A 10,768-nucleotide genomic window follows, 5' to 3' on the forward strand; every position below is an offset into this window, starting at 1 on the left:
CTGAGCCACCGGGCAAGCCCAGGCCTCCCCCTGCGCCGGGGTCCCCGGGCTCCGAAACTGCGAGAGCCCTGCGGAGCCCGGCCAGCGGGGCCGGGGGTGGGGGCTGGGGGCGGGGACCTGGGGGGTGCAGCCCAGCCAGAACCTGCGGCCTAGCCTGATCACGGGGAACCGGGATCCACCTTCCATCCTGGGAAACGACTCGGGTTAGGGAAGCGGGGTGGATTCCGCTCGGAGTTCACAGGCAGCTGGGGCTCCCTCCAAGTGAAGCCTTTGTCCAGGCCGCGCTCGCGGAGAATAAAGGGGGCGCTGTCTAACCGCAAGGTCGGGGAAAACCAAGGGGCTCTTTTTCTAAAATGCCCTCTCCAAACTACAGGGAGGAGGGATGGGACACGTGTGCAGAAAAAGAGTTTTGCCTGTCTCCACAGAAGTTTCTAGAAGCTATTTCCTCTCCCTTGGCCTTGCCCTCTGCCCCCAGCTTCCCTTGAATCTGTTCCTCCACAGAGTACAGAACCCGGAGCTGTCCAGGGTGGAGGAGCAGGCTGGGGTTCCGCAGACGAACTCCTGGTCCTGCCCCCTGGACTCCACAGTCTTTTAATTTGCTCTGGCAGGACAGTTTCCCTTCTTAAAGCCTGGAAGAAGGGAAGGCCAGCTTTTCTAGGTTTTGCCCCTCAGCTCAGAGACAGACTGCCATACACACATCTGCTTCCTCCTTATCCCTCTCTGTGCACCTCCAGGGGAGGCATATGCCTTGGGTCCCGGCTGTACTCATTCTTCCCCATCTACTGACATTAATTGAATTTCTCCACGCTGCGGCTTCGCTTTGCTTCCATCATTTTTCTCCTTAGTCCTCTGATAGGCTGACCTTGGCTGTTCTCTGGTCTTCTTACTCCCCAACTGATCTCCCATATGGACCTTACTGACTTTCATTCTTTATTACTTAGCCCATCCACTTTCTCTACTTTTCCTTTTAGTACTGACATTAGGATAAACAATACCGAGTTGCCTATAAAGTAGGACTGCAGCCATGACTGGAATTGGACAAGAAAGCAAAGAAAACATAGGCATTGCAATAAAGAAATGGAAAATGGGGAAGGATGAAGAAATAGATGAAAAGTAGATAATAAAGTCACACCAGGCTGTAAATACAAGAATAAGATGTTTGATGCTTCTGCACATGATCTTGGGGTCCTAATGAGGGTCTCACACACCTACACTGGGGAGGCAGGAGGGGTCTTCCTGAGGAGGGCAGGCTGAAGTTTCTTCTTTCTGACTGGGATTGCACCTGAAGATTTGGGTTAGCGAGCGCCTGTGCATCCTGGGCCTGGGAGCGTGTGAAGGGATCAACACAAATCACAACCACTTCTAGAAATAGTCATGTGGGCAATGTATCTCTATGGGGCTGTCAGATGACTGCAACTTCCTGTCCTGGATCTCTGCTGCTTTGGGGCACCACCTTCCTGTCCACCCAGCCAAGCCTGGTCTGAGGCTGTGTCCTCAGTCATGGGAGCCTGTTTCCCTTTCCCCTATCAGACTAGGTCCTGTGGGTCCCAGCGTCCCCCTCACCTCCTGCCAGTTGTAGGAGTTCTGTCCTCCCAGTTTGCAGAACCAGGGAGCTTGTGGGAGGCCTTACCTCCACTGCCACCCCCACCTCACCCCAGGGCAGATTAGTGCCTCTGGGTCACTCTCAATTATCCACAGGATGGGTTCTAGAGACAGAAAAAAAAAAATCTAGAATTTATAGCTGGGGGTGGAAGGCGCAGTGAAGGAGGTATAGGGAGGAAGAATGAAATATTTAGATCTTTGGGGTTCTTGCCATTTGGCCCCTATTAAAGAGAACTCTGGGCTTTTAGAATGAGTTTTGCATGAAATTGAACAAGCAGGGCCATGAGCTGTAAAGAATCCCACCTCCATCCACCGACATACACACACCTTATCTATTGGTTCTTCTGAGATCTTCCCAGAAGCAAAAATGCTTTACAAGGATATCCAAAAGCACAGCACCTGCCTACGAGGCACCACTTTGAAGAGGCTGATAAATTATCCCCTTTGAAATAAAATGGAATTAGCATTAAGCACATACTATTATTAATTTGAGTTTCAGTCTCCTAGAAAATTCGTTAGATGTTGGTATCTGGGCAGAGACGGAATCTCTCTTTTCCTTAAGAAAATTCCCCAGGGAAACAGCAGTACTTCGCTGGCTTTGTTTGGTTTCGTTTATTTGTACAAAGAAAGATTGTGCGTTAAGATCTTTTTTTTTTAAATCCCTACAAGTTGGAGTTTGCATCATCGTCGTGACCTAGTGAACTAATATTTGTATATTCTGGGATCTAAATTCCCGGGAAGTTTCTACTCTTCCGCACACCAGACTTGCCGGTGTGATCTCCAGGAGGGATTGGGGGCCGCGTCCGCAGGGGGCGCGCGGCCGAGGCTGTTCCCAGCGCGGGAACTGGAGGAAGAGCCTGGGCAGGGGCGCGGGGCCGGGGCGCGGGCGACGTGGGGACGCGGGACGCTGAGACGCAGGGGACGCGGGGCGGGCGGGCGCGGGCCGACAGCCAGGCTGCCCGCTGGGTGTCGGGAGAGAGGCCGCGGCTGGGCGGGGTAAGGACTGGGACTGGGGAGACTGAGAGGTGGGGGATGCAGGGAGGATGAGGCTGCGGGGCAGGAAACTAAGCGCCTGGGACAGCTGCTTCTCTTGGTCCTGGAAATCAAACTTTCGCAGCGAGAGACCCTAAGACAGCTCGCGATTTCAAGTGCCCACACTTCTAGTTTAGACACTTGGCAACCCATTTGGAACAGCTGGGCCGCGAGGGGCCCCCAGGTCTTTGGAGGCGTCGTTGGGAGGTCGCAGAGTTGTCCCTGGGCTTCCCTGAAGGCCCCGCAGACTCCCTGCCAGTCCTGGCCACACCCAGCCAGGGATTCGCAGCTCTAGCCTGAGAATGTTAACCCCGGCAACCCCTTCTGGCGGCCATTCCCTTAAAAACCAATTCAATTTTTCCATCAAGTCTTCTACCCAATGGGTAGACTCTTCGTTAAATGACTGTTAACCAGTACCGCGGAGAAGCACAATCAACAAGGTTTCTCTGTCACGTTTCTTGCCGGTTTTTTCCTCCCAACCATGGAGTCTCCATTTTCTAAGCAATTAAATTATATATTCAACAGGAATATTCCGTTTAAAATACTTCGGGACCGAAGACTGATGCCCAAGGTCTGAAGCTGGAAGAAAATATTTAGTGCTTGCCTACAGATTCTGTCACCCATCATCTGCTCGGAATGCGCTCCGTATCTTTCAGCGTGTCCGGCTCTTATGATTGCAAATGGCCCTGTTTTCAAATGGAAATAAGACTTGCAAACTGATTATGTGTATTGAATCAGAATCACTCGCTAGATCCTCTTGTTTAAAATGTATTGAAAAAAGGATGATGGCTGCAGACCTCTGTAACCAGCTCTGTCTCTTCTCTGGGAGGTCGATCTATTTTGCAACTTTTTGCTATTTGAGCATGTTTCAGCCAGATAATTACATTGCCATTGTGTTACCGCCCCAAAGTTCAGACATGGTACACACACCACCTCCCAGCCGTCTCCCAGGCCCTTCCCTCTAGGATCACCCCCCAAACACCACAGGCACAGTATATAAACAGTCATCCACCATCACCCCCACCTCCCCATCACTTTGACCTAGCTATATATAACCAGCACTTCTCAGCTGCTGCAGCCTCCCTCAGAAGCCCACACACTTTCAGCAGGAACAGTTGTTTCTCTTTTCTCCCAGTCTCCTTTCCAGCCGCCTTTCTCTCTTCTGTCTTTCCAGTGAGCAGAACCACATACACAGCCTCCAACTAGCTTTCACAGGTGCACCACCAATACAATCTAAGTATTTAGCCATGTTGAGAATTTTCAACAACTAATTGTGTTGATGTGGCATTGTAATTGATAGAAAATGATTAATACAGGAAGGTTAATGTGAACATGTTTGCATGCTACCATATATCTCAAAGGGTTTCTCTTTCTCTTTACCCCCACCCAGTGCTAAATGATGGCCATGAGTGGGTTGGCTTTTGTTAAATATTTCTAAAAGTTTTCTGTTTGATTTCAGTATGAAGTGAATGGACTATGTAGATGTGTAGAGAGATGTCTGAGCTTAATCTATTGTGTGAGTTGTAGGTATGATACAATGCAGCACTTCCGGAGTTTACTGCACCCAGGCCCAGACTCAGGAGTCCTGCCAGGGAACAGTACGGCCAGGGAGCAGTAATCAACATTTCAGTTAATACTGCCAGGTCAGTGGGTAGTGATGAACTAGCTACAACTTCTGTTTGCTGTGGCTTGCAGTAGGAATGTGTGCTGTGTGCACCACAGTGGTTTGAGAGTTGCAATTCTTTCTGAAGTAGAATCAGAAGGGAAGGAAGAAGCTGTCACTGCACAGCCCCCCCAGGCCCTTAGTTGCAACCCAGGTCTTGCAGACCTTGAGGCACCATCAAGTGGCCAGGCAGAGAGAGAGATTTAATCCTCTGCGGCTTGAGTCTCCTCTAGAAAAGTCTGTCGCTGCAAGTCTCTTTAGAGATCTAATGCTCTGGAAGCCTCTGTTGGGACCATAACTTTGGAAGGTTCGCTTTACACATAGGTATATCGAGTTCCTTTAGACACTGACTGAGTCTCCAGGTTTATGGCAGAGCGTGCAGTCAGCTCAGAGGAACTAGCTCTCGGTCCTCTTCGTGTCATTACGGTAATTCCCAGGTTTTCTTCTGCGCGCGCGCACTCAGCCCCGTGTGTGCTGGAGAGATCAGGTAAATCAGTAGCACGTGAGCCAAATAAAGTCTTGTTTGCCTAGAGCTTTGGACCTTTAGAGCAGTAGCATTAGGAGGGAGAATGCAGGCAAGGTAGAGGCCAACCTGTTGTGGGTCATTTTCCATAGACTGGATCCAGAGCACAGGGAAAGGGGAAGGATATCCAAAGATACTTCATGGCCTGATATCTCTGACTTTTTAGAAATGAATGATCAGCAATCACCAATACTCTAGAAATAGAATATTTAACACTCCACCAACAGCCTGCTGTTACTAACAGCAAGGTCTAACAATCAAAGACCGGATTCTCTAGAAATGTGTGAAATAGAGGGGAAAGGGGAGAGGAAAAAAAGTTTGCCTTTTTCCTTGCTGTCAGACAACACTCAGACCTGCATTCTTATTTCCACTACTATGTGAAGGCTTAAAGGCTGAAATCAAGAGGACGTTTCCAACAAATGCAGAGCAGAAACAGTTTTCATTTGTTTGTTGCTGTTGTTGTCCCAGGGCAGTAGTATTTATACCCATGATTTTTATAGGTGGATAAGTTCAGCAAGGGACAATATCTTTTTTGTTACAGAATGCCTCAAGAAGTCTTATCCACAGCTGTGTCTCAGACACCAAGTTCAAATTCTTTAGGAAAAATTTTCAATATTTCCTAAAACATAATTAGTTATCCAGAGTTTCACATGACAATAAATAAATATTCTGACTTAAAGTGGGTAAAACTAAAGGGTTTTGGTCTATCTGAATTTTTCAGGGAAGCTAATGAGACACCTTAATTGAGGTAGTGAATTTATTCAATGTTCTTGCATCTAACGGGTTCTGTAAAATCTCTGAGAATTCTATATTACAATTTTTCCCTTTGAATGTCTTATAAAATAAATATATGCATGTAAGATAGATCGATATTTGTATATGCGTGTGTATAAGATAGATACATATGTATATATACCTCTTTACACACATACATATAAATACATAGAAATCTGTGTGCAATCACTTACAGAGTAAGCAGAATCAGATGTGAATTTTATGTGGGAGGCAAGAGTTTTCTTTAACAAGTCCTTTTGCCTGCTACATTTATGTTATGTTTTATTTATATTTCAGGCAGAGCACTGTGATCAATTTATGTTGAAGTGTCCTACAAATAACAAAAATAGACAAAACAGCAAAATGGATTTAAATCTAACCCTTTCCAAAACTTGGCTACAACTCATAATAACAAGGGTAATAAATGCTTAGGTAGCAGAGGTCAAACGGGAAACATTATCAAACGAGGAGAGGCACAGGAACCCAGGATCATGCCTCGATGCCCACCAAGTTGGGCATTAGGTCACTATCAGAGAGAAATGCAGCCAGCCACTTCAGCTATGGCTTCAGCTGAGGCAAGAGCTGTGCTGCCAAGTTGCTGAGCCTGCTCTTTCTCCATTCCTTTGAGATTCATTAAAGAAAGTTCAGAAACACAACTACATGAGGTGAGGATAAGGGCACATGCAGACCCCCTTCAGTAAAACTTACTTTCATCTACTCCCATCCATATCCAATTCCCTCAGCTTGGGTGGACAAACTTTCCAGACAGGGTGACTGAAAATGACTCCTTCTAGAAGCAACTGGCCGAAGGGGCACCAGAAAACTTTCCTGTGCTCCAAGTTGAGGTAAGCTACTAAATTGGGCCCCACAGAGGGTGGCCTGAAGTCTCAGAAACACAACTGCACGAGGAGGAACGCGCCAGCCAGGAAGGCAGGGAGAGCCAGAGGAACGTGGTGTCCAGCGTCTCCTAACCAGGATCTAACAGCAGAGAAAACATTCAGCCTCCTCCCTCCCAATACCCGTGTCTGTCACTTTCCTTCCATTCGAAAAGAAAGTCCTAGTTGAACTAAACAAGCCAGTAGCCCATGCCTGAGAACCATATCATCTCAGATTCTCATCTCCCAATAGGCTTCCTACTTCTCCACAAATAAAATCGTCTACTCCGCTTCCTCGCGCTAATAATTGGGGGGTGGGGAGCAGGGAAGGGAGAGCGATGTCTGGAGACACACGATCAGAATTCAAGGCAGCTTCTAACAACTCTCTTGTTTATAGAAAATGAATGTCTGCCTGGCTTGCTTTTAGTTCAGAAAAGGGGTCAGTCTTTATCAGCACGGTTCACACAGATCCTGGATTTTTTTTCCCTTATCTTAAATTGACCCGCTTTTAAGATAAAGACATAATAGAGAAAGCATTGACCTTACCTGGTCCCTAATGAGTTGGAAGTCGGAAAACCCCGCTCTCATTTCCTCTTATCTGGATCGCCTGAGAAGAGATTCGCGCTACCTTTTGTGCAGTCGCGCCTCGAGATAGCCCCTCGCTGACGCCTGGACGCGGTGAGCGCGCTGAAGGCTGTGCGGCCTCTAAGTCTGAGAATTCTTCTCTGCGGCCTCAAAATTGGAGAGTTGGATGCCAAACCAAGACACTGTCACTAGAGCTCGCTCCCTAGCCCTGGCCCAGGAAGATTTAAAATTCCTTAGAAGGCTCCCGAGCAAGTCTTTCCCTATGAAAGGCCAAACTCTAAGCTTCGGGAAGAAGCCTCCTACAAGGACACAGGTCTGGAGCGCCCGGGGCATCCGCGTCTCCAGGAGTGCGTGCCCAGAGCGTTTCTAGCGGAGACTGCCCGGGCCTGACTCGGATTTCATTCGCTGGGCCCCAGGCTACTTCCCACCGGGCCAGCAGCAGGGCCGAGCCCCTGCCCTGTTGGCTGAGGCATTCCCTGCCCCCATCCGCCTCTTGGCCTTGAGGACCGCAGTGTGTGCCCTTGTTGGTAGCCGCAACAGCCCGGGATCCCTGTCTCCCCTACTCAGAGCATATCTGTCTCGCTCTTCTCCCCTCTTCTGAGCTTGGCCCAGTCCCTGACCCACTTGCTAGCTGAGAGAGCTGCTTTCCTTCCTCTCCTGCCCACAGCTCCCAGTTCCCAGGCTGGGGCCAGGGTGGGGAGCCGCTTTGGGATGCTAAACATCAAACAAGCCCAGTCTGGGGTTTCAGGGCCCGAAGCCACTAGAGCGGCTCTCCAAGGCTCTCGAGAAAGTCCTCGTGTTTACATGGCGAAGTGGGGGTGGGGAGAGGAGGAAGGGGGGGTGCAGTGTGCAAAATCTCCCCCACTCCTCGCAGCCGTTGGGGCCTAGGGATTGGTAGGGTACTTTGGCGGAGGCAAAGCTTCGCAGTGATCTCGGGGTGAACTGTACTTGCTCCCAAACCTCCGAAGCTTCCAAGCACCTCAGTGCCAAGGGCATCCTCAGAATGCCGATTTCTCCGAGAGGGGAGGCCAGAAATTGGGCATGAGTTGATGCAGGAGATTCCCGGAAAGGAAGACGGTCGGCTTTCCAGAAGCCGACGGTACTGTAGGGGCGGAGGGTGTCCCCAGGTTGCGGAACCCTCTTGCACTGCTCCCAGCGCCACCTATTTCCCTAATGAAAAGCTTCAGATTGCCTTCTAGGTCTCTTCCTGCAGCTGCGACAAGTCCCCTAGCCGGGAGCGGGAGCGGATGGAGCTAGCGTGATTGATGGGGAAGAAAGAGACTGAAGTCCTGTTTGTCTCGGTCCCCAAACCCAACTGAGTTCACCTTTCCCCAGGACAAGTAAACAGACTTCAAACTATGCCGACTCTAGACGTCGAGGAGAAGAATGTATTTGTTGGAAACTCCATGCATTGCAAAGATGATAAGGCCGAAGGTACCACAGCCTACTAAAATTGTGACTCCCAAAGGCTTGCTCCTGGCTAGAATAGGGTGCGGGGCAGCCGCCTGGACCACAGCCGGGCACTGCCAGCCAGGTCCCCGCCCGGGCTTGGGCTAAGCTGGGGCAGGTTTAGCGAAGCTCCAATTCCGTGGGATCTGGACCTAGAGCCAAACAGCAGCTGCAGTATCCACGTCCCCTGCCCGGCCGGCCTGAGCTGGGTGCCTTAGCCACCTACACTCCTGGTCCCGGAACCACAGCTGACCATTCCAACGCAAGTGGTCAAACTTTACGGGTTTTTGTTTGTTTTCCAAAATGTGAGACCTGCTAAAATCACCCTTCCCCGCCTTTCAACCAGCACACTCACTAGACCCAACCATCCTCTTGGGTATCTTCGAGTCCCTCTGGATATTGGAAACTGTATCTCAGCAGTGAGGCCCAGGTTTCTGAGGGAGAAAGCCTGGCCTAGCCCCCAGTCTTAAGGCACCACCCCAGAGGAGCCTCCAGGAAGTCAACAAAGAGGACTAATGGGACCGCAGCAAGGACTCCGGCCAGTCTGCTTTCCTCACAAGTTGTTGGTGGGGGAGCGGGAGGGAGGGATTGGGAAGAGATGCAGACATAATGAAATGAAAGAGGGAAAGAAAGGAAGAAAAAGAAAGTTGAAAATCTAGGCGAGAAGTGAGTACATGCCAAATAAGAATCAAGTGCCCATAATCCAATACTTCCAGGCCTAGAGGAAAGTGCTGGGAGGGGCATCTGACCGCAGCTCGCTCAGCTCGCTCAGCTGCCTTTCGTCTGTAGATTTGGCAAGGGTGACCCGGAAGGGGCTACAGCCCATCCAGGGACTACAGTTTTTCTATGTTCAAAACCATTCCTTCTCCCCTCCCTCTCATCCCTGATGGGTCTCCCAACACAAACGCTAAGCACTGAGGAAACCAGGAAATTAGAGGTTGGAAGAAGGAATCAAAAATGATTTTTTTTTTTTTTTTTTTTTTTTTTTTTTTTTTTTTTTTTTTTGCGTGGCATGGGAGGTAGTGGCTGGGAGGTGACGAACCGCAAACAGGAGAAAGATTCATTACTACAAAATTTAGGATCCCAGAGAGAAAAACCGGTACAACAAAGAGTGAAATCTCAGCTCACAAAGTCCTTCCTGGGACGTCCTCAGGCCTGTCACCCAGTGTTACTCCATTGGAGGCCAAAGGAGCCAAAAGCAGCAGGGGCTGTGGGTGTCTGCTGCTGGTCCCCGAGAGGGATCCCTGTTTTAGGGCAGAAAAATAAGACCCCAGAATGACTTCCTCACTTTTGAAAACAGCCTCGCACCGAATTCTGTGAAGGAGCTCAGCCACGGATTAGAAATAAAGATTTGATGTTCAAATCTACAGAGGCGATCCATTCGCTAAAAACCATAACTCACTCAGAGTTATTTAAAATGGGTGTCCTCTCTCACTGTTTTAAAACTTTGGCTCAGGTTTGTGAGACCACAGTAGATACTTCTGAAACTCCTATCAACAGAAGCCTGACTCAGAAAATGAATTTTTTGGTCTCTTTCTCTTTCTCTCTCCCTCTCCCTTTTGGTGGAAGTAGTTTGGTATTTCGGTCCTCCACTGCAGTCTCAGGACTGCTCCAGGTTTGGTTCCACACAATTTCTAAGGAAGAACAAAACTCCCTCTTCCTATGGGGCAAGGACTCTCGGCCTGGCCTCCTTACCTCCTTAACCGGTTCAGAATCCTTTGAGCTCAAACCCAAACAATTTGAATCTCATCAGACCAGAGACAAGATCCTCCCAAGCCCCCACCCTCAAAGCCATTTAAAGCCAAATCAAAACCAAACAAAAAGGAGGATTTTAATCAGAAAAGAATCTTTTAATTTGTATAATTTATTAGAAGCTTCTTAGGAACTATATTTAAGCCAAATATCTACATAAGTTACAACAGAAAAAGACTGACGCCGCAAATACCAAACTGCCAAATAATATACACAGATTTGTCAATGCCCATAAAAAAATGTGAAGGGCTGGGGACTGGGAGTGGTTTTCTTTTACAAGAAAATGTACAGATTACTAAAACTAGGCATTTAGTCCAACTTTTGACAGCGTTTTACAGCTACAAGTTCACATCAAACATAAACAATTTTCGCGGAGGGCAGTCGCCGCTGAGCCTAGGCGGCCAGAGGGTGCTGGGGAGGGGGCACTTCCTTTGTGTCAGTGACAAGTGGGTTATGTCGAAGACTCTTTCCTCTCCCCAGCTCCTGTCCTCCCTTCAAAAAAAAAAAAAAAAA

The 10,768-nt window shown here is 48.8% G+C and overlaps 1 protein-coding gene across 6 annotated transcripts in view; it reads right to left on the reverse strand.

Annotated features, from left to right (window-relative positions):
• LOC108519699 (surfactant-associated protein 3) overlaps nucleotides 1-7,964 on the reverse strand; it is a 40,653-nt gene extending 32,689 nt beyond the window's left edge. The window contains exon 1 of one of the 6 annotated variants that reach the window (XR_001882709.1): nucleotides 7,016-7,888. Coding sequence is in view for 3 of the 6 variants with exons in the window: in XM_017858906.1 (XP_017714395.1) it covers nucleotides 7,016-7,057 (42 nt within the window). In the remaining 3 variants the exon portion in view is untranslated. Of the gene's footprint in view, nucleotides 1-7,015 lie in introns of all 6 variants that reach the window. The other 5 variants (XR_001882704.1, XR_001882700.1, XM_017858906.1 and 2 more) reach the window with 5 other exon arrangements.
• Between the last annotated feature and the right edge of the window lie 2,804 nt (nucleotides 7,965-10,768).

This window comes from Rhinopithecus bieti, unplaced genomic scaffold, assembly GCF_001698545.2.
Source record: "Rhinopithecus bieti isolate Rb0 unplaced genomic scaffold, ASM169854v2 scaffold_2435, whole genome shotgun sequence".
In the NCBI taxonomy this organism is placed as follows: Eukaryota; Metazoa; Chordata; class Mammalia; order Primates; family Cercopithecidae; genus Rhinopithecus; species Rhinopithecus bieti.